This window comes from Tursiops truncatus, chromosome X, assembly GCF_011762595.2.
Source record: "Tursiops truncatus isolate mTurTru1 chromosome X, mTurTru1.mat.Y, whole genome shotgun sequence".
Lineage (NCBI taxonomy): Eukaryota > Metazoa > Chordata > Mammalia > Artiodactyla > Delphinidae > Tursiops > Tursiops truncatus.
The window spans coordinates 3,843,167-3,866,405 of NC_047055.1; the positions used below are offsets into that span (position 1 = coordinate 3,843,167).

Here is a 23,239-nt window from a genome sequence, read left to right on the forward strand (position 1 = left end):
TCAGATTTTTTGCCCATGTGAAAAATTCAGTTTGCTTTTATTAGTCCTATTTTTAACCTGGATACAAATCCTTTTTCAGGTATATGATTTTAAAAATATTTTTTCCCAGTCTGTGGCTTGTCTCTTCCTTTTCTTCATAGTGTTGTTTACCAAATAATAAAATTTATTTTTTTATAAAGTTCGATTTATCAATGTTTTTTCTTTTACGGATCATGCTTTGGGGTTTTAAGAACTAAGTTCATGAAGATGTTTTCTTATGTCCTCTTCTAAGAGTTTTATTGGTTTTGCTTTTACATTTATGCCTTTGTTCCATCTTTTAGTTCATCTGTGTGTGGTGGGAAATAGGAGTCCAACTTTATCCTTTTGCGTGTGGATATCCAATCGTCCTGGCACCACTGGTTGACAAGATTTTCCTTTCCCTACTAAACTGTCTTGGCTCCTATGGAAAATCAATTGACCATAGATGTAAGAGTTTGTTTCTGGACTCTCAATTCTGCTCCATTGCTGTCCGTAGCTGGCCTTCAGCCAATACCAGTACTGTCTCTGCTGGGCACGTCCTCAGCTTCGGGGCAACCAAGGCTACGTGGAGAGTGTATCAAGCCCCCTATGGTTGTCTCACGTCTCTGTTAAATCCCTGGCTAGTTGACCGGTTAGCTTGCTCAGGCTAAAGGAGCTGCTGGCTCTCCAAGTCATGTGGGTCCCGTTTGGCAGCTGTAGTACCGTTGCTGATTTCCATGGCCTGTCCACCTCTCCCCAGTTAAACTAGCTGCTGAAAGACCTGGGAGAAGGGGAAATGAGAGCAACCCTGGGGGAAAAGGCCTCAGATTCCAGGTGTTCTCACAGGAACTAAATCTGTTTCCTGAAATGGCTGTCTTTGATTGTCCAGGGTTATAGTTGCTGTTTGAGAAGAGGATTCGTTGACCTCCTCAACCCCTCATGCCAGACATCCTCTCTGCTAGTATCTTTGGAATTTGGAATATTCCTTCTCTTTGCCTCCCCTCAAGCCCAGGCCCATATCACCTACCCTTGGGTCATTACCTTAATCTCTTACCTGGTCTCCTGGTTCCAGCCTGTCCTCCATGCAGCTGCCAGAGAGAATCACCAGGAACACGATCTTGTCAGTCCTCTGTTTAAAACTATTGTGTAATAATGAAAAGACAAACAGCCCAATTAAAAAACGAGCCTAGGGCTTCCCTGGTGGCGCACTGGTTGAGAGTCTGCCTGCCGATTCAGGGGACACGGGTTCGTGCCCCGGTCCGGGAAGATCCCACATGCCGCGGAGCGGCTGGGCCCATGAGCCATGGCCGCTGAGCCTGCGCGTCCGGAGCCTGTGCTCCGCAACGGGAGAGGCCACAACAGTGAGAGGCCCGCGTACCGAAAAAAAACAAAAACCAAAACCAAAACAAACAAACAAAAAACGAGCCGAAGAGACACTTCATAAAAGAAGTTATATGAAGATGCTCAAAATCTTTATTGGGGAAATGCGAATGAAAACCATGATGAGTTATCACAACACAGCCACCAGAATGGCTAAAATCGGAAAGACTGACAGATACTGAATGTTAGTGCGTAAGTGGAGCAACTGGAATGCTCGTACGTTGTTGGCGTGAATGTAAAGTTTCTTATAACACTGAACATAGACCTCCCCAGTAACCCAGCAATTTCACTTATTTTTAAGAAAAATGAGAGCTTATGTCCAAAAAAGACTTATAACAGAATTCTAAAAACGACTTTATTTATAATAGCAAAACAACAACAAAAGAAACTGTAAACAGCCTAATTATCAATATATATTCATACAGTGGAATGACTTACTGATACACAGAATAACATGAATAAATGTCAAAAATACTATGCGGAGTGAAAGAAGCCAGTGAAAAAAACAGTACATACTATGTGAGCCCAGTCATGTGAAGTTCTAATATTTGTAAAACTAATTTCTAATGTTACAAATGAGATCCACGGCTGCTGTGGATTGGGGGGAGAATGCAAATTAATTGGACAGGGACATGAGAGAACTTTCTGGACTGATGTTAATTCTGTATCTCAGTGGGGGTATGGGTTTCACAGGTGTACGCATCTGCGAAAACTTACAAAATGGTACATGTAAGGTTAGTATTTTATTATACGTAAATTTTACCTTAAAAAAGGAATCACAAGCAAACATGGAATTCTAGGTTATAATATGTGTATGGGCGAAGCATACAGATGTCTGAGACTTACTTTGAAATGCATCACAAAAATAAGATTGGATGGATAGAGGGATGGATGGACATATGATAAAGTGAATAATGTAAACTGTTAATTATAGAATCCAGATGGTGGGTATATGAGTGTTCACTGTACAGTGTTTTCAACTTTTTTGAATGTTTGAACTTTTTCTTAATTGTTGGGAAAAAAATTTTAAGCCAAAACAACAACAAGTCTCTTGAGTGGCTCCCTAATGCCTATAAGATAAGTTCAAGCCCCTTATCCTGCTGACATATCTTTCTGCCCTAGACCGTCAACTTCATTTCGCCTCCAAACATGTGAACGAGCTGGTCCATGCCTATCTTTGTGCCTTCACATGCTGGTCCTCTGTTTAAATGCCTTTCTTCCACCAGATGAATTCCCACTCATGTCTAGCAAATGCTCAGCCACTGATCCCTTAAGGGACACCTCAAAGATCCCCTCCTCTCTGGAGGCCCCTCCCCTCTGTGGCCCTGTGGCACAGCGCCCATCTCGTGCCTTTGGTTCTCGTAGAACTTCTGTCATCCTGCTGGTACAGCATAGCCCCTGTCATTACTGAGTCACACCGAGTCATGTGTAGCTTTTTCACTCCTGCTGTATTGGGCTTCTGAAGGCAGGCACCTTTTTCCTTGTGTATCCCTGACACCCCCAATAAAAGTTTCCTGAAGTGAAGGGGACCAGGATGGACCAAACACCTGGCTTTGCTCTCTACCCTCCCGCCCACGCTTTCCCACGAAGAGTGACACATTTGATTGGCTAGGCTGACGACCCTCTGGGCCACATGAGTGATGGCATCGTGGCATGAAATGCTTTCTTTTGGACCCCAAAGGGAACGATGAGGGAGGCTGTGCCCCTCGTGTAACTGGTGGGTAAGTGTGCACTCTTACGGGAGGTGAACTCTATAAATCTGATCTGTGAACCCAGCTCTCCCCGAGGTGGTTTTGTGAGGGGGGGGGGGGGCGGGCGGAGCGGAGAAGTACTCGGAAGCCCTGTTCATGAAGTGAACGCCTTACCTGATCTTCCTCTGGCTCCTGGTGTCTGTCCTCAGTTGGGAAAGAGCGTGGAGGGGAGCAGGGATGTCATTAGCAGAAAATACTGCACCATTGTTTTTAGTCAAAAAAGAAAATTTCATATTAGAACCAGATTGAGCACTCTTCACTCCCAGATGGTAGTTTTTAAGGCCAAAGCATGCAGTTCTTAAAACCAGAGGCAAGAGTCAAAACCCACACCTCTAAAGAGATGTAGACGTTCCCCTCCAGGTGTGTGAAGGTGTCCCCACGTGTGAAGCGGGAGCCCATCACCTTTACTTCCCAGGGTTAAATGAGAAGCTGTTTTTGGCTGTAGCTTCCAGTGTTCTTTCCCTCCAGCTGCAGCCTTCTGGTGCCCAGGAGCCTGCATCTTGGATTGCCTTCCAGGGCTTTGCACAGACAGCTTCCTCTGCTCTCCCCTCTTGTCTCGCAGGTGCCTGGACAGACTCAGCAGACTGCTTCCTGCCTTTGAATTTTCATTCCACTTGTTTCTCTTCTAATACCACACATGGGAAGCCTTGCTGAGGCCTCTGCTTGCTCCCCACCTGGAACCTCCAGTCTTCTAGAGTCTTCCAGGCCCCCAGGGTTCCTTACTGAGTTTAATTTTTTTTATTGTAGTAAGATATACATAACATTTACATTTTAATCATCGAAAGTGTACAGCCGCCACCACCATCCATCTCCAGAACCTTCCCAAAGGGAAACTGTACCTATTAACCAGTTATGCCCCAGTCTCCCCTCCCCGCAGCCCCTAGTAGCCACTAGTCTACCTTCTGCCTCTGTGAATTTCACTACTCTAGGTACCTCATTTAAGTGGAATCGTATAGCATTGCTTCTTTTACTTGGCATGTATTCAAGGTTCATCCCCGTTATAGCACGGCTCAGTACTTCATTTCCTCTTACGGCTGAATAATACTCCCTCGTGTAGATATACCACGTTGTGTTTATCTACTTTCCCTCCCGAGTCTAAAGAAATCGTTCCTCTTCCATTTTGACTGTATTTACAGTCACTGTCTCGAAATATCTGGGCGCTGTCATGGTCCCTTCCAAGCCATTAAGTTGATCTCATGCAACAGGGAATTGGGTCTCGATGGGAACATAATCATGGCAAAAGAGCTTAAGTGGAAGGGCTTACCCCAGCAACATTGCCTTCTATTGGGAGCTGAAAAAAGTTAGGGACTTGCCGCCAGACAGCCCTTTCTATGTCTCTCTATGGACCCATTTCTGTTTTTTTTTTCAGCTTTCATAACATGAAGAAATAGGATGTTTCAGATGTGAAGAACAGCTCTCTGGTTCTAGTGTTCTAGAATGTGAAAAAACCCACATGCTCCCTCAGAGCCCCTGCCCCCAACACACGTGCACGTACACACACACACGCGCATGCACGCACGCACGAGGGCAGTGTGAACACAGGGCTTTTCTCTGAGATAACTTCTGGTGTCTTGGGAGCTTGCCATAGGTAGGTGGGGTGTACAGCTCAGTGTTGGGTTGGGGCACCTGTCACGTTATCTAGAGGGTAGGGTGACCGTTCTCTTCCCTGAGGTGGGGGATGGAGGAGATGGGCTTTGGAGACTTTCAGGGAGCCATGTTCTGGCTGACTCTTTTCAGTTCGATTTGACTTTGTAACCATGGGTCATTTGAAGCAAGTGTTTGTCCCTCTTTGTTTATTCATTTTTCAGTTTTTTAAAATTTTACTTTGCATTCCTGCTGCCACTTTTTTAATGTGAAGATAATTTTTAAAATCTCAAACTCCTAGCTGTGGCTGCTGGAAGTCTAGCATACTTACAAAGGTCCTGAAACACTTGAACGTCCCCCCTCGGCCGTTCTAGCTGTTATCTACCACTGTCACGTGGCTCTCCATGCCCATGGCAAATCAGACGTGTCAGGCACTGGCTGTGAGCCTGGAATTGCACAGTTGTCAGTGAGGGACACGTCAACGCATTGCATCCCTGTCTGACAGGCATGCGGCTGTTGTGACTCAAGATTGATACGTATCAGTGTGTGCGTTGTTGTCTTTTATGTTGGAAGATGCTGAGGTAACATTTCTGTTGACAACAGGGTAATGCCTCCTGTTCTACAGTGTTCTCTGTAGCTACAGTGGTCACTATAGCTATAGGAGCCCTTGTAGTTATGGTGGGCACTATAGCTATGGGGTCCCTTGAGCTATGGTGGCAGTCCCTACAGCTATGGCAGTCACTATCGCTATGACAGTGGTCCCTAGAGCTCTGGCATTCCATAACTATCTACATGTATAGGTGTCTATACTCAAAGCAAATTGTAATCTGAGATATGCTGTACCGGGGAATTTCTAGTACAATAGAAGGCGACTCTAGACTCTTCGGTATGTAGTTGTGATGTATAATTGTGAACTCAGAAGGCAGGTGAGGATACAAAACATATTGTCCATGAAAATGAAGGTCCTGCCAGTGACCTGTGAAATAACCTCTTTGAATTATTTCTCCAGTTGTGGGAAAGTAGATGTGGATAGATTTGCGTGAGGCTTGCATATTTTAAACATTCTATGAAAAATAGTTGTTTATTGTTTTGCCATCTAGGGAGTACTCTTTCTATGCATAAGGTATATATTCGTAAATATTTTTACAAAAATGGGATTGTGTTACCTTTTTAAAACCAGGTTTTTAAATTCAATAATACCCCGAATATCTTTTTCTGTATTAGGGAGTCCTTTAAAAAGTCATGTCAACCACTGCGTAATATTATGTTTCACTGCGACTTCCTTAACCAGGGCCTATATTTGTACAGAGAGGGTTTTTCCTCCAGCTTTTCACTACTGTGCACAGTGCTGGGATGAACTTCCTCATCGCCAAATGTATAAAACCTTAATTGTCTGTCAGACAAATTCCTAGAACTTGAACTGCTGAGTCACAGGAGGTGTAAATTTTTAAAGATGCCGCTCTCTGAGTGTACTGCCACATGGCATTCCTTTCCAATTGTGCCAGCTGCCATTCCACCACTAGGAAGGAAACAGCTGTCTGTTTGCTCATATACTCACTTTCACTGGGTATTTTAGTTTTGTAATCTTCGCAGATTTGATTAGTACAAAATGCTATCCTGTTTAAATTTTCCATGTCTTTGCATCCAAGAAGTGAAACACTTTTCACCTCTGTCTTATTAGACACTCTTAATATATTGTGTGAATTGCCTATTCACGCCCATTGTCCCATTTTCTACTCGTTTATGTGTAAGGGCTCCTTTTACATTAGGGATTATTAATCTCTTTTCATACCTTCCAAAGACATTTTATGTACCCATTCATCAATTGATGAACCTTTAGGTGGTTTCCACTTTTTGGCTTTTATGGCTAATGCGGCAATGAAATCAGTGTACCAGTTTTTGTGTGGTCAGGTGTTTTCAATTCTCTTGGGTCTGTATACCTAGAAGTGGAATTGTTCAGTCTTGTGGTGACTCTGTGTTTACCTTTGGGAGTAACCACCGACTTGTTTCCACAGCAGCTGTAGCATTTTACATCCTCATCAGCATTGCCTGAAAGATCCAATTTCTTCGCATCCTCACTAACACCTATTTACCGTTTTTGGATTGTAGCCATCCTAATGCGAGTGAAGTGGTATCTCGTCGTGGGTTTGATTTGCATTTCCCTGGTGACTAAGGATGCTGAGCTCTTTTCGTGTGCTTATTGGCCATTTGTATATCTCTCTGGAGAAGTGTCTTCCTATCCTCTGTCCATTTTAAAATTGAATTATTTGCCTTTTTATTGAGTAGTAGAAGTTCTTTATTCTCAATACTCATCCCTTGTCAGATATAGAATTTGCCCATGTCTTCTTCCATTCTGTGGGCTGTCTTTCCACTTTCTTGATGATGTTCTATGAAGCACAAAGGTTTTTAATTTTGACAGAGTCCAATTTATCCATTTTTCCCTTTCGTTTCTTGTGCTTTTAGTATGGAGGTTTTGACTTTTGATATAATCTTTTCCATTTCAGGCTCCTGGCTTGAGGGCCAGGTTTAGGAAGTCATTCGTTACCCCAAGACAATATAAATGTTGTCCTGCATTTTCTTGTAGTGCTTTTATGACTTCATCCATTTTATATTTATTGGAAATGTACTCCCATTGGTGGTGTTGGTTTGGATAAATTTGTTATGCCAGTGGGGCCTCAGTTGGCCCAATACCACTTTTTGCATGGCGTGCATTTCGTAAAGGAGCTGGGTTCAGCCTGTGCTCAGAGGAAGTGAATGGAGCTCAGTGGCCAAATAGGGATCCAAACTGTGACATTGGCTTGGCTAACTCCAGTGGCAAGCCTTGGTGGCTGACTTTGCTTCAGGCTCATGCAACTAGAAGGGATGGAAGGATCTAGAATGCCTGGGGTCTTCTTTTCCAATTGTTCTTTAACCTCTTAGTATCTCAGCCCACATGCCCATCTGAGCAGTGAGTGACCCACAGGATGGGGTCACATTTCTTTTTGAGGAGGGAGTAACATTTATTTGTCATCTTCTTAGAAAAATGCTTTTGTCCAATCACAGATGGTCAGATAGTCAGGGATTCCTAGAGACTGAAGAATTGAGCATTTGAATATTTTTGACGGCCAGGGGGAGCCAGAGCTCTCCAGATGCCCCTGGAGATCATGTAACACCCTCATAGCTCCTGGCCATACAGATTGTGAGGTTCAAGTTGTTGTGAATCCTCGTGATCAAGGATTAATCGGGAAAGGGAGACTTGGGAACACTCAGCTTCATTCCAGCTCAAGGCGAACCAAAGAGTGGGTTGAATTGCTCATTCCTATCTGGAAATCTAGTGACATGAACACGTCAGCAGAGGACGCCTGTGAGGGGTAGCCGCTACCCTTGATGACAGCCGCCTCTGGCGCAGCAGAAGGGACCAGTGATGGGCCAGTCCTCACGAGTGACCTCGCTGTGCACACGTTAATGCACAGGGTGACTCATGTCCTCCTCTCTGCTCTGCTTCCTCCGACAGCAGTGATTGTGTTTTTGAAAACGCCACCGCTCCTTGTTTTGTAAATAACCATTCATTTCCAATCATGGATGTCTGTAAACTGCATTTAACTCGAGGATTCAGTCCCAGGTGGGAACATAGCAGACCTCATTTTCTCCCCCAAGACTCTTATTTTTAAAAAAAGACTTTATTTTTTAGAGCAATTTTAGGTTCACAGCAAAATTGAGCACATTGTACAGAGAGTTCCCCACGCCCCCAGCCTACCCATTAGCCGCATGCCCCACCGGAGGGGGTACATTTGTTACAATTCATGCACCTACATCCCCCCAGCACACTAGAGCAGTTTCCCCCAAGAACCCTGGGCTCTGGGAACACGGGCTCCCTCCATTAATGAGCATTATGTCCTGAGGAGAAGAGGGTGCCTGTGAAGGGGGTGCTCAAGGCTAATTAATGTCCTAAATGGCACCGGTGTCTTGTTAGGGAGCTGCTGTCTGGGCAGGGTGTGTGTGTGAGAGAGAGAGAGTGTCTGTTTCGTCCTATGAAATTTTATCACATGTAGGTTTGTGTGGCCACCACTGCAGTTAAGAAAAGAACACTTCTGTCACCACAGGGATCCTTCCGGTTTCCCTCTTTTCATCACAGCCAACTCCCTCCGTCTTCACCCTCACTAACCCCTGTCAACCGCTAATCTGTTCTCCATCTCTGTGGTATTTCAGAGCCTTTTGAATTTCAAAATCCTAGATAGGCGATTGTCAGCCTGCATTGGATTATGTTCCAAGAACAACTCAAACTCTAGGCCAAGCCAGAAGTGGATGGCCCTTAAAAAACTCCTGATTACCACTTAATTCTGTAGCATATCGTCAGGGCGCCGTATGTGCACCTAAGTTACATGAGCAGAAGCACCTGGATTTGAAGAAAACCAGGTAAAGGGCGAAGGACAGGAGGAAAAGAAATTGAAATATTAACTGTAAATCTCTTTGGGTAGTAGGATGATGAAATATTTCCATGCTGGTCTTTCGTCCTTTTTTAAATTTTTATTTATTTTTATTTTTGGCTGTGTTGGGTCTTCGTTTCTGTGCGAGGGCTTTCTCTAGTTGCGGCGAGCGGGCGCCACTCTTCATCGCGGTGCGCGGGCCTTTCACTGTCGCGGCCTCTCTTGTTGCGGGGCACAGGCTCCAGACGCGCAGGCTCAGTAGTTGTGGCTCACGGGCCTAGTTGCTCTGCGGCATGTGGGATCTTCCCAGACCAGGGTTCGAACCCGTGTCCCCTGCATTGGCAGGCAGATTCTCAACCACTGCGCCACCAGGGAAGCCCCTTTCGTCCTTTTTTAAAACAAAGTTTTACATCACCGTGTTTCTATAATTAGGTAAACGATAAATATATTTTACAGGGGACACTAGATGCATGGGACCCACGCAGTGTTATCCCTCAGAGGCAGGCTCGCCTGGCGTGGGCTCAGCTCCGCCACCTGCCGGCAAGTCCCCCACCTGCGCACCTCTGCTCCCTGCGCTATCGCTGGGGATGGTTGCTGGGCGCACCTGCCCCAGCGGACTGCGTGTGAAGAGCCAGGATGTAACACGTTCTCGGTGCACAGTCGCTGTCACTTCAAAAATAAAACGTCCCACCTGGGCTTTGGCAGGTGACAGGCATAAGGAAGCAGGTCTTGCTACAGTCAGGGCAGAGCCCACAGGGGCTGTGCTGGCAGGGCCTGGGGCAGAGGTGGACCCGGAAGGCTCAGCCAGTCGGGAAGGAGCTGTCCCTCCCGACGCCGAGCAGGTGGTCACGGAGGACACTGACGGCTTTGTCCTTTCTGCAGGTGATGGCCAGTATGGCAGCGAGGACGACTCAGGATCCGGTGAGTTTGAGTCCCGAGGTTTCCGCTGGAAACCACAAACTGGCCCGCTTTCGTCTCAGAGCTGGTCTTCCCGACCCTCCCGTGACGGTTCCTGGTAGAGACCCGTCAGTGAGGCCACCAGCAGAGGAATGCAGCCATTTAAAGGGATTGAGCGTGAAGCTCTGGATCCCGGGGAAGTGGCCCCAGGGGCAGCCCGCTGGCCTATCTGAGCCTCAGCTGGCGGGGTGGAGGCTGCAGCGCCTCCACGGCCACCTTTCAAGCCGCTCAAAATGGAAATCCTTACGGAAAACGGGAAGTACTTGGTAGACCCATGGGCACACTGTGTCATTTTCCGCCCTTCGGTATAAGTGGCACAGCCCCGCACACTGGCTTGGGGGTCACGGGCCCTAGAACCAGCTTAGCTCGCCGGGTAGAGGGGAGCCAGGTGCCTGGGCCAATCCCTGTGGTGTCGTGGGCTTGACCCCGCCTCTCTGCCTTCCCCAGGCATGTCAGCAGAGACCGGCACCATTGCCGGCGTGGCCAGCGCTCTGGCCATGGCCCTGATCGGCGCTGTCTCCAGCTACATCTCCTACCAGCAGAAGAAGTTCTGCTTCAGCATTCAGCGTAAGTGGACCTGCCCTGCGGCCGCCTGCACCCTCCCGCTGCTCGACGTGAACAGAGGGGCCAGGGCTTTGGAGGGGAAGGGGCAGAACCCCGAGCAAGTTAAGATTCAGTAACCTTCCACAGCCTGCCCAAGACACCTCCTCAGCAGATCTCCCCGGGCTGAGGTGGAGGTGGTGCTGCACTTTTTAAAACCCTTGGGGACAGACATCGGCCAAACTGAAGTGAAAGCGGCCTGGAAGAGAGGACTGGGCTGGGCCCAGTGACCTTGATCTTCCAAGGGTGAGCCCTGGGTTTCTCATAGAACAGGAGAGCCCCTGGATATCCACGTGGCCCCAGACCTCACCCTGGGCCCTTCGGAGGCAGAAGGCAGGCATCCCCGGGACCTCGGAGGTCCTGGCAGCCCTCCCCTCCCTCTCAGATCCCAAGGCGCCGCTGCCCGCTGCCTGAGCGCCCCCCGCTTCTCCCCGTGAGCCAGAGAATCATGAATTGTTTTAAAGGAAGAGGAGAGTGTGGTCCCCCCCCCCCCAACGTTACACACCAGCTTCGTAACATAGGCGGCTTTCATTTTAGGCTGTAGCTGTGACTCTATCCGAGGTGTGTGAACTGAATAGTTACAGATGGAATGTGTCTGAGACGCCCACCCACGGGAGCCCTGTGTCGGGGGAGCCCCGTGTCGGGGGGAGCCCGTGTCGGGGGGAGCCCCGTGGGGATGCCATTATCGATGGTTTCATAAGCACAGTGTCGATGTGTTGCTGTTTGCCAAGAGTGTCTCTGGTTGAAGACGGGCGATTTTTAGTTCAAGTGAGAGACCCTGACTCAGCCATAGTTTTCCTCTTTCCTGCAGCTCAGGACTATCCCCTGTGAGGCTTCCCCTTCCCTTGCTCTGGGCCTCTGCACTTAATTCTAGCCTGGACCTGAGCTTCCCAGGAAACGACTTGGGTCCCAGAATGCTTTGTGTGTGGACATTGCTGCCGTCTCCATTGTGTTTGGTGCGCCACAGGCTGTGCATAGCGGTGCTCCAGGGACAGGGTTCACACCTCAGCGCACGACCTGCACAGCTGTTCGCGGCTGCCCTGCTTGAGTTCCCACCCACTTGCTGTCGTGCCGAAAGCTTGGCTGTAGAGTGGTGTGAACAGGAAGCGTGAGAGGGAGTGCAGAGCGGAGGCTGGGTTGGCCCTAGAGCTATCGCTTGTCCCAGCTCAAGAGACTTAAAACAACAGATCTATCCTCTCATGGTTCTGGAGGCCAGAAATCCAAGATCAAGGTGGCAGCAGTGCTGGTTCCTCCTGGAGGCTCTAGGGGAGGAGCCTTCCTTCCTCTTCTGGCTTATGGCTGCATCACTCCAACCTCTGCGTCTGTCTTCAGGTGGCCTTTTCCTCTGTGTCTGTGTCATCTTCTGTCTCTTAAAGGGCACTTGTCATTTAGGTGTGGGCCCCACCCTAAATCCAGGATGACCCCATCTTGAGATCCTTAACTTCGTCACATCTGCAAAGACCCTTTTTCCAAAGAAGGTCACATCCACAGGTTCCAAGGGTGAGGACGTGAACATAGCCTTTAGCGGCCACCATTCACCCCAGTTCAGCATTGTAACCCTAACAGTGACATGCGTGCAATCCACGGTTGGCAAATACATGCCCACTGCAGAGCTGGGCCAGTGGCTCGTGTGCCACGGGATGGCTTTTGAGACTTTAAAACGCATGTTGGGTAAACGAGAAACGAAAAGCTGGGCCTAAACTTATAGTAAGCGTGGCTTCCCAGGCGCTCCACGCTCGCCAGCGCCCGACACTGAGTGTGGGTCACCACCCCGAGCACTCCCACAGCCCGATGGGGCAGCCGTGCCGGGCACCCTCATTTTATAGCTGAGGAGACAGAGGCTGAGGGGATTGTTGAAGGAACTCACTCAAGACGGGAAGCGGTGAGTCTAGAAGGGAAGGGGTGCCAGTAGATGGGAACAAGGAGGGAGAAAGAGGTTGATGTCCAAAGCCAAGAATAGATGGATTCTGGACTGTGTGTCTGTCCTGGTGGGGGCACTCAGGTGAAAGTACATTTTCACACTTGCTTCCTGAAACAAACAGATGTGAGGTTTTGCAAACTGGATTAGCGGGCAAAACCCAATAAAATGTGAGAACATGAAGGCCTTAGTACATAGAGTTGAGCGATTGGTGTGGCGTTTGGGAGAGAACAAACGAAAAAGAAGGGGCGTAGCTGACAGTGAAAAGCCCTGTGGCAGCAAGGCTGGAGGACGTGCATGTGACCTCTCTCTCTGGGGGCTGGCCTGCAGGTGAGGGTGTTATGTTGCTGGGCTGGGTGCCGGGGGCCCAGGCCAGGGGGCCCGGCGTGCTTGCAGGGCTGACGGGGGCTCCCACGGGCTCCCAGGAAGCTCACGGAACCTGAGGGCCTCTCCCAGCCGCCCGTTCCGTCTGAGGGTGGGTGACCCGGGTGACCCTCCCCCCGGTCCTTTTCCCTTAGTCTGTCGGTGATGTCCTTGTCATTGCTAAACCCACACTGTCCTGAGCCCCTCAGCTGGATACTCGTGCGAGTACCACCATCACCCCCAGTTTCCTTAGAAGGGAACTGAGTGCGGCGCATCCCCACATTTGAAAAAGCCCCCCGTTGCTTCTGTGTCCGCCCGCTGTGCTACCATCATTTTCTTTCAAGTGTGTAAGTTGTATCCGCTCCCGCCTCCCCTTATGAATCCCACCAGCCCTCCTGGGTCCTACGTCCCCTGATGTGACATCAGCGGGGTCCCTGTTCCTGGGGCTCGTGCGCAGCTCTGCTCTTGGGCCGCACCTCTCCACCGCCCTGGTCCTCCATCTGGATGGTTCCATCAGCCCCCCGCCTGCCCCGGTCTCCCCCACCATTCTCCCTGCTCTGAGCAGCCTGCGGGACCCATTTCAAATGCACACTTCCTCCCGGCCCAGCCCCTGGGCTTCACATTCACAGCCCTTCATGGTTTGGCTCCAACCGCATCCCTTCTCTTCCCTGCCCGTGGACGCGTCCCCAGAAGCCTGTCCACAGCCGCACTGACTTCCTCGAGTGGGCGCCGCTTGCTCCAGCATCCCGCCCGGCGTCCCGTTTACTCCCCTAGCAGCCCTCTTCCTTCAGGCCTTGGGACCCCCTCCCAGGCAGCCTTCCCGCCCTCCCAGCCTGTGGGCCAGAGGAGATGTCTGCCTTGCACGCTGCCACAGCGCCCCCTGCTGCCCCGCCGTGCCGCCGCTGGGGCGGGACGGGGCTTGTGGGCTTGTGTCCGCGGCTGCTGCCCCACCCCCCAGCCCATCGCTCTCCGTGGGGGGCTGTGTGTGTTTCAGCCACTGATGTGTCCCTGGCACCTAGGCTGGGCTGGCATCAGGAGGAGCCCCATGGACGTCCGTTGGGTGGTTAATCCCCTGAGAAGCTGGGGGACAGGACCTCCCATGCCCACGCTTTCTGTTAAGCGTCCGCCCAGAGTGGCCTCAACCATCTCCTCGGGGAAGTAAGTCAGGGAAGGTGGAGCAGAAGCTGCCCTGCACCCGGTGCACGGGGACGCCCTGGGGGATGGCATGTGACTGCTAGGAGGGCCTGACCCCGCAGTGGTGCTCGGGGGCTTGCGGTATTGACTGCCACCAAAGGGGTCCCGGCCTGGGGGACCCTCTGCTCCCCATGTCTCTGCCCTCAGCGCCAAGGGTCGGCGTGTCGCGTGGAAAGCCCACGTGGCTTGTTGCCGGGGGCTGAGTTCTTGCTCCAGGGTCCTAAGCTTTGTGTCTTGCCTTCAGATGCAGCAGAAGGTCAAGGTAACGACGTGCTTTGACTTACTCATCTTCCTCTTCCGCTTTGGCCTCTACACTTCATGTCCACCCCCCCTCCCCTCCCCTCCCCTCCCCATTTCTCTCGTTCCTTGTCGCCGCTCTCCACCCCGCGCCCCCGTCCCCTTGTGCTCACCGACCTGGCTGAAACCACGACCATCTTTAGTTTTCCACGTGCGTTTCGGGGTGCTGGGGCGGGCGTGGAGGTCCTGTTCAGGACTCACGCCCACTGGGGTCACCCCTGCGAAGCACCCAGAGGCCTGCCCGCAGGCAGCTGCGCAGAGATCAGGAGGCTCAGGGCGCACCTCCTGGCCCTGGCCCATCCGCTGGGAACAGCTTCCGCTGGCTCTGTCACCCATCCCACCCCACACCTGCCGCCAAGCGACACCCGCATTTTCCCTGGGCCCATCTGGCGCCCGCCTTGAGCCCGGCGAGCACCAGGGCAGGCAGGTGAGGAGCCTGAATGCAGCCCGGGATGGCGGAGTGACTTACGCTGGCGCCTGCTCAGTCGGTTGGTTAGAACTGTGGCCCGAGTTTCCCACAGGCCCAGGGCTCTGATGAGGCTTCCAGTCCCCGGCTTATCCAGGGCTAAGGCATGGCCTCTGAGTCCCCCCACGCAGCGGCAGGGGTGGGGTCCACTCAGTGGCCTGAGTGCTGGCCTGCAGAGGTTGCTTTGTAGAGTCCCCAGGTCCCTCTTGGACGCAGGTGGGGAGGAAGCCCAAATAACTCACTGGACCAGAGCAGCCGTCCGTGGGTCCTGGGCCCTCCACTCTGGGGCTGGGACAAACTTCTTCCTGCTGCCCAGCGGAGCCCATCCAGCCATCTGCCTCGCCCCTTCTCCATCAGTCACTCACGCGGTGCCGGGCTCCCTCTTGGCCTCCCTGGCTCCTGGGCCAGCACATGGACCCAGGGGTGGCGCTGAGCCCTGCCATCCGGTGCCCCTCTGCCGGGCGGAGCTGCCGTGTGGCCCACAGTCTCACAACGTGGTGGCACCTGCCAATGGGGATGGGTGTCGGGGACTTTGCCGCATGTCACATCAGGGGGGAGGACGAGAGGTCCGGGGCAGGGCAACACGTTCCCGGCCGCTCTGCACCCAGATGCGGGGACAGAGACGTTTGGGTGGCCCGGGCTGCAGGGGTCTGAGTTCGTCAAGGGGGTTGGGCTTTCTCACCATAACGGAGGGCCTGGTCAGGCGTTCTGCCTCGTGGCCGGGGACCCTTTGCTTCCGCGTCAGTCACCAACTCCGCCCTTTGCCTTTTGCAGAGGGTCTCAGTGCGGACTACGTGAAGGGGGAGAACCCGGAGGCCGTTGTGTGTGAGGAGCCCCAAGGTGAGGACCTCCAGGTCACTGTCTTGCTGAAGGCCTCCTAGCGGCTGGGCCCGGCACCGAGCAGACCTGGGCTAGGAAAGCAGGGATGCTCAGAGGTGGCCATTTCTAGAACTCCCAGCCAGAACGATGGGCTGATGCCAGGGACACGGGGAGCACAGCCAGGGCCGTCTGCTCACCGTGCGGGCTCAGCCTCTGCTCCCCGCCCGCGGAGACAGACTCGTGCCAGCCAGATGCCGGCGGAAGCTGTGCGGATCCTTTAGACCTCGACCCGGGCCCTTTCCATCTGAAAACTGCCACAGGCAAGAGGGAGGCCCACCCCCGCCGTCCTGTGATCGTCAGGCACTTGCCGGCTGCGGTGAGCCGCCAGCGGTTACAGGCTGCGAGACGCCAGGCTGCCGGCCTGGAGTGGCCAACCTCTCAAGGCAGATGCAGCCTGTGGCCCCAGAATGCCAACGAGGCGACCAGGAAAGGCCGCTTGTCGTCAGCCGAGGCCGGGGAAGGGCTTCCAGGCCGGGGTGGGCGGGAGAGGCTGCCATGGGCGCGCTGGCGGGGGGGGGGGGGGGGGGGGGGGGGGGGGGGGCATCCGGTCGCTTAGGATAGGATGCCGGATGGATTCGCTAGCCCTGGGTTTCAAACGTGGGAAAAGGGACTCTACAGCTGCAGTCACTGTACTCATGTTTTCAAGTCTTGGCCACCACTGTGTTGGTACCTACCATGGGCCAGGTGCTGTGTTACGTGCTTTATTTAAAGTACTCCTCCCTTGGGAATTCCCTGGTGGTCCAGTGGTTAGGATTCGGTGCTTTCACTGCCGGGTCCCGGGTTCAATCCCTGGTCAGGAAACGGAGATCCCACAAGCCAGGCGGCGTGGCCAAAAAATAGAAAAAAATCGCAAAAACTGCTCCCAGCCACTGTGCCGGGACCATTCCCACTTTACAGATGAGGAAGTAGAGGCCGAGCTCGTCTCCAGGGCCACAGCGGGCGCCAGGGGCCAGTTGTCTGGGACAGACACGCAGGGAACCGGATTTCTGTGCCCAGGAAAGGACATGATCATGTCTCTGTGTCTTCGTGTGGGGTGGACATGACTCCTTCCTGACGGGTTTCTCCTGTCCCTAGTGAAATACTCAGCACTGCAGACGCAGTCCGCGGAGCCACTGCCGCCGGAGCCGCCCCGGATCTAAGGGGCTGAGGATGCGAGGCCCTGCCCCGCCAGGCAGGCTGTGGGCACACAGGGCCGCTGCTTGGGACCCAGCTCCTTGTTTCGTTTGGACCCACGGCTGCCACGCTGCTCCTTCGATGTCATTGGCTTCTTGTCGTTCTCAGTTTTCCGGACGAGCTCTGGGTGTTCGTGAGTTTGGCTCGTGCGCCCGCCCTGCCGCAGGGCCTCCGGAGAGCCTTGCTGCGGAAATCCTTAGTGAGCTGGGGAGGGGGAGACCGAGCGGAGGGCAGCCAGAGGACACGCGTGCTGCAGGGCAAGAGTCTGAACCCAGGGCCCTGCCATCCCCTGCACGCTGCACTGCCTCGCTGGGCGGCTTTCAGCCGCAGGAGCACACCGGTGAGCGCCGGGTGACACCGCTCACATGCCACACCCAGGGGTGTTTATATTTCTGTCCTTCGTTCCAGCTCCAGCCCTTATGCCGCTGGGCTTCCTAAGCGCTGGTGCAAGTGGTGGCTTTTCATTTAAGTGAAAACGTGCATGTCACAGTATCCCTGCCTTGAGAGTTCAGGAATCTTCTGGATGTGTAGGAGGCTGTGGCTCTCAGGCCTAATTCCCGTATGATGCTGTGGGACCGGATGTGGTCTCCAGGCTGACACGATTAGTTCAGTGAGTTTTCTACTGGGGCTGGGGGCGTGTGTGCTTATTTTGGTAGCAAAAGCTACAGACGTCAAGAATGAGCATCAGAGCCTGAAGCATGCCCGTTGGTTGCCTAAAGATGTACATGGTGGGGAGGGGAGGGGAAAGGGACGTTGGTTTGGTGTGGGAGCTCACCTGACTCGGCGAGTCTCTAGTCACCCTGCCTGTCCTCTGACGGACAGCGCGTGGGGGCCCGCGGGCACCCGCACCGGCGGCCGCCGTCGTGATTGGCTGGAGCAGAGCTGCCTTCCTGGAACATTTGTCAGGCCCACGTGTGGTCCTGATCCTGGGAGCGCTGCTGTCGGGCTGAGCTAGAGTCTAGAGCCCCGTCTATGGATAACGAGTTTGCGGTGTCAGAGAGCACTTCTGGAAGCATCGTGTGAGTCAGCAGGAAGGCCTTCACATGCTGCAGGACTGCTGTGTCAGCCCCTCCACTTCCGCTAGGTCGGGATGAGGCAACTCCGACTTCTTAGGGAGACAGTTGACATCTGAACAGACCCCGCAGCTTAGATGGCCTCGTGTGTTCGTGTTATACAGGGCATGCCGTGGGCCCCCCGACACCCCCGCCTGCAGGCTCACGCCGGGCAGGCTGGATCGTGTGCGGCTCCCGGAAGTGAGCAGCAGAGGGGTCGCTGGTGAGGTCAGCCTGTCCCCAGGACCTCCCCGCCCTGCCCTCGTGGGACAGGCTGTTGTCAGCTTTGCCAGGCTCGTCCCTGCCAGGCTGGCCAGGGCTGATGTCCCCACCCCTCTGCTGCTGGGCTGGAGGCGGCCCTGAGGGACTTTAGGTGACAGCAAGCTATGAATGCAAAACAGGGTGACCTCAGGGCCCAGGGAGGGGCCGTGTCCTGAGTAACAGGAGTTGGGTAGGGATCAGGGCGGTGCTCGGAAGCTCATTGCGTTAGGAGGGCTGCTCACCAACGTTCCCAGGCATTTTAAAGAAGGAGACGAGGCAGCACTTGTGTGTGGTAAGATGCTTTTCTCCCAGCCACTGGGAAGTTTGGACATTTATAGAGAAGTCACAGTCACGGCAGTGACTAGGAAGTGACGTGGCCCATGTGATTCTGGGCATGGCCAGGCATGGCGCCCCCGGTGGGCCACCTCAGCTCTGCGGCGAGGCTCATCTGAGGTGAAGACCCTATCTGTGATGTGAAGTCAGCGCCCTCTGCAAATCCATTTTCTCAGTAGCACTGACTTTGGTTAAGAGAGACCCATCACGCTCTTGTCTATCTCGGTGCCCTCTGTGGCAAGCCCAGAGCCCAGCACCCAGCCCTGTGCCAGTGACCGGAGAGGCCTTGAAAGTCACTCACCCACCCACCCGTTTGCAGGGCTCACATCCTGGGACGGGGTGTGGGGGACCGACACTGGCTGATGCCCGGGGGCTCTTGTAGCTGTGTCCACCTGGAGGCTGCACCGACCAGCTTGCCCGTCCCAGGCGGTAGTGGAGACCGTGAGTGAGCTAGAAAGGCCAGCTGACAGTATCTGATCACTGTCAGCTTAACTGGGGGCGGGGAGAGGGGGCTCAGTGTTTACAATAGCAACTCCGAGCCCCCGGGGGAAGGAGGCAGGGCAGCCTAGCCGGCTTGGGCACCCTCCCCCTGTGGCACCCAGAGAGCAGCGCCAGGCCCACCGCCTCGGCTGCTTGGGGTGGGGGTCAGTACCAGTTCTGAGGAAGAAGAGGCTGACACTGACCTCAGGATCCCCGGTACGTTCTCTGTGCTCGTGTTTAATTGTGAATTGTAAGCTCTCTCGTGTTCGCATTAAACGAAAGGGAGCCTAACGGACCCCTGTATTCTGACGGTGTGAAGGCGCTCCCTTTGTTAAGCGATGCTGCTTTTTCCTAATTAATTATATGGAGGCGACCTCCTTCCCCTCCCCGCCAGCCAAGGGCCTTTCTCAAGAGGGTTAGGGCTCTTGCACTTCCCCTCTTGCTGTGCGGCTTCGTGTGGGGCTTCCCGGGGGGCGGTCCCCTGCGTGGCACAGGGAGCTAAGGCCGTGCCCCACGTCACGGGGGTAGGGAGGGGCAGAGGCAGGCCCCCAACTCGCGACTCCTAAGCCCACTGCTCTGCCTTCTTCAAAGAAAGCCAGTAGCCTGGGTCGACTTGGGTGACGTGTGGCTGTCTGAGCCCGAGAAAGCGCAGCGGGGCCGGGGCCACGCATGCAGCGAGCTCTGCTGCGGACAAGGCGTGCGCTTGTCACACGGTGCGCCTTGCAAACTGAGAGGAGAGCGTGAGGAAGATGCGGGGCCGCTGGCTGGGCTTCACACTGCGGTGGGTGGCGCCTTCCTGCCATAGCGGCCTTGTAGTAAAATAGCACCGAGTCCTCAAACCCAGCCCCCACGTGACTCTGCCGTGCAGAAGTCGCTCGGGCGTCGCTGCCGGGGCCTACGGCTGCAGTGACTGCTGCGTGGAGAAGGAAAGGGACACCAGGCCTTAGAAGAAGGGTGGTCCGCAGGGGCTGGTGTGGTTTCGTCCAGGCCTCTTATAGCCCCGTAAAGGCCAGCGTTCCCTCCGGAGACTCTGGGGCAGGGGGAGGGGGACCCCAGGGCTTCTCAGAAGTCTGTCCCACTTAAGATCTAGGACTCATGGGCTGGAAAGCTGGCCCTGCTTCCTCGGGGCCACACCTGCCTCTCAGGGGGTCCAGTCCTTTCCTCACATCTTTAGCATTTTCTCAAGGTTAAAGTGCAGGGGCGTTTCAGATTTTAAAAATCAGAATAGTTACCCATTTCAGCCAAAATACTCAACTCTTATGATAAATTGCACTTACAACTTAGTAAATGAATTAAATCATGTAAGGGTACTTTACATGTACTAACTGTGCTTGGCATATAATATAATGACATGTATTGAATGCTTACTAATTTTCCACAAGGGAAAAATCACCAAAAAAAAACTTAAAAGGACAACAAAAAATGAGACCACAGAGCAAACATTATTTTAATTACGGATTGAAATACTGTGCATCAGATGACGCAAATACAATACTGCACCAGTCTTTAAAAACCTGAACCGTAAAGATTTTACATTCTAGTACACTTAAATAAAACTGAAAAAAGAAGTGCTTAGGTAACAAAACTGTACTTCAAGTTGTTTTAGAACAGTTTTGTGCTAGGAACACACAAAGGAAAATGATCTGTTGTGCTGCTTTCAAACGGAATGGGAGCTTCTAGGGGTCCTCCTAGGGCCCAGGACGTTGACATTGGCAAGAACGACCCACTCGGCCTCTCTGGCTCTGTCAAAAGCATCCCCCAGTCCACACCAAGGTTGGCAGTCTTAGTGCAGCTGGGGATTATGTGATATTTCTGGGGAAAAAATGGGTCCCCATTTTTAAAAAAATCAGTATGTCAATGTATAATCCAGTTTATCCCTTCGTAAATAAGGTTTCAGCTATGTGGGAAGCATGAATCAAAAGTTACGTCAATTAAAACAGTTTAGAAGCAAATCCCCCAGATGATAAAAATGGAGAATTGATTTTAGGTTATCAAATTACCTTGAATAAATATTTGATACCTTATAGATACCAGATAATTTTCTATAAGAATCAGAAGGTTCCAAGTTGAAAAAACATCTACTCTCTAAGTATTTGAGTGTAAAAAACCTTTAAGGATGTTTTCAAAAATCAGGTCCCTGTGTAGGGCTTGGGGTAGCATCCAGGAATTTGAAACCAACCAGATACTACAAGGCAGTTGCATGCAGGTCTGACCCGATGAGCTCCCCCCACTCAAAGGCAAGCTTAATTCCTGCAGCGCTGGGGTCCCGGGCGGGGCTGGCAGGAATGGGCGCGGCCCTGGGCACCAGGAGGAGGAGGGCGAGGCGCAAATGTGCAAGATTCTGCGTGACGAGCCACGCGGAGCAGCTCAGAGCTCTAGCTCTAGTGGATGGACCAGCTGACGGTCAATTAATTCCTGCCCAGACTGATGGAGTCCCAGAGCCCAGCCAGTGAGTGGAGGTGTGAGACGGGGAGGAGAGGCCCGAGTGGCTCTGAGATGAGGAAACGGAGGGAGGCGAGTGCTCTGCTTTCGGCATCCGAAGTCACAGCACAGTTGTTGCTTTAAAACACCGACATGCAGTGACGGGAATAAACCGAGTTGAAGGGATCTCGATAAAACGAGAACGATTATTTCAGACAGCAGATAACAGGCGAGAGCAGACCCGCTGTGACAGAGAGCTGTCAGCAGTGGGAAGTGGCAGGTCCCAGAGTCGGGTGAGGACAGAACACGTGGCCTTAAGTGGCCACATTCAAATTGTGCTTCAAATGTACCACATAAAAGTTAGCATGAGCTTGGTTTGAAAATTCCTCACCCAGTCCCGTCAAGCAGATGCCTCCTTGGGTGACTAGTCTAAACATAAAAAAAGGACGTAGGAAAATAAAGGCATGTTTCTCTTTTTTAAAAATACCTTATATGTACACAACAGGAAGTGGTACCGGAGGACCCCTGGCGCGAGGAGACCCTGGGGAAGACGGTAACGGCCTGTCTTCCCCGGCACAGAGTTAACTGAGAAACCCTGGAGGGGAGCAGAGAGCAGGAAGGAGCCATGGGGCTGGCCACGGCCTCTAGGGGAGTGGGGTGGCTTTTCACAAGGATTCCCCACCTTGAGCCTGAGCCCTGTGTTCCGCTCGCTTGAGTGTCCCCCACTCGGCCCTGGGAAAGCGCTGGCAGGAGGGAAAAGGGTGTTGACGGCACAACAGCACTTACGCTGTCCCCTAGCACACGGTCGGTCACTGGTGGAAAGCGCCGTCGAGACGCGGCGGGCACGGGCCTTAGTCGGACAAGTCGCAGGCGCCCCGCCCGGGCCGCAGGGACAGCGGCGTCAGACCGACGTGTGCACGGGCGTGACCGAGTGTGACGGCGAGGAGCCCCGCTCAGACGAGGCCGAGGCGCGTGCGGCCACCTCCCGCTGCAGGTCCTCCACCCGCTTCTGCAGCTCCGCGCGGACAGCCAGCAACTCCTTGAGGTTCTGGTGGATGGGCGTCTGCGGGCAGAGACACGGGTCAGCGCCGCCGCCGCTCCCCAGCCTGGTCCCTGCCTCCCGCCCCTCGCCCTCACCGCCGCGGGCACAGGGGCCCCTCCCCGCGAGCCGTGGCCTGGCCATCCTCCCCAGCGGGTGCTCCCAACGCGCGCCTCGACTGAGGCCACCACCCAGCAGCATCGATGGCCATGGCCCCGCACACCCCCTGCACCTCCATTTCTAAATCTCCGTACGTCACGCTGCTAACTGAAAACCCTTCTGTTAAACCGGCACTTCCAGCACCTGGCAGCCACGTGTCTTCATCAGCCAGGATGGGCGCAGGCAGAAGGCCCTGGAGGGGGCAGTGCGGGGGGAGGGGCCCGGGCCACTGGCTCCCATCCCTGTTCACAAAGCCTCTGCCGGCCACGCCAGCGCCGCCCCCCGCCTCAGCCGATTCCTGCACCCGTCGATGCGCGGAGCAGAGAGATGCGAAGGGTGCTCCCGGGCCGTGGGGCCTCCCAGCCTGACTCTTCTGGCCACAGCACCCACTCCCTCCCGTGCTCAGCTCACAAGCTGCCCTGGGCACCTGCCGCAGCCCAGACAGCCCAGACCTGGCATTGCCCTCGTGGAGCGAAGCAGATGGGGGAGGGAAGTCGCCACCTGAGGGGCGAAGGGGGTATGGGGTGGG

General features: G+C 53.4%; 2 protein-coding genes across 9 annotated transcripts in view; one reads left to right on the top strand and one right to left on the bottom strand.

Annotated features, from left to right (window-relative positions):
* Nucleotides 1-19,405, top strand: part of CD99L2 (CD99 molecule like 2) — a 112,908-nt gene extending 93,503 nt beyond the window's left edge. Inside the window, exons 8-11 of one of the 2 annotated variants that reach the window (XM_033849753.2) lie at nucleotides 10,001-10,039; nucleotides 10,523-10,642; nucleotides 15,688-15,753; nucleotides 16,867-19,405. In XM_033849753.2, the coding sequence (XP_033705644.1) occupies nucleotides 10,001-10,039; nucleotides 10,523-10,642; nucleotides 15,688-15,753; nucleotides 16,867-16,931 (290 nt within the window). In that variant the 3' untranslated portion in view covers nucleotides 16,932-19,405. The remainder of the gene's footprint in view (nucleotides 1-10,000; nucleotides 10,040-10,522; nucleotides 10,643-15,687; nucleotides 15,754-16,866) is intronic. The other variant, XM_033849754.2, reaches the window with a different exon arrangement.
* A 1,109-nt stretch (nucleotides 19,406-20,514) lies between these two features.
* Nucleotides 20,515-23,239, bottom strand: part of MTMR1 (myotubularin related protein 1) — a 106,938-nt gene continuing 104,213 nt past the window's right edge. For all 7 annotated transcript variants that reach the window (XM_019939294.3, XM_073798768.1, XM_073798769.1 and 4 more), the window contains one exon: nucleotides 20,515-22,575. In XM_019939294.3, coding sequence (XP_019794853.2) covers nucleotides 22,414-22,575 — 162 coding nt within the window. In that variant the 3' untranslated portion in view covers nucleotides 20,515-22,413. The remainder of the gene's footprint in view (nucleotides 22,576-23,239) is intronic.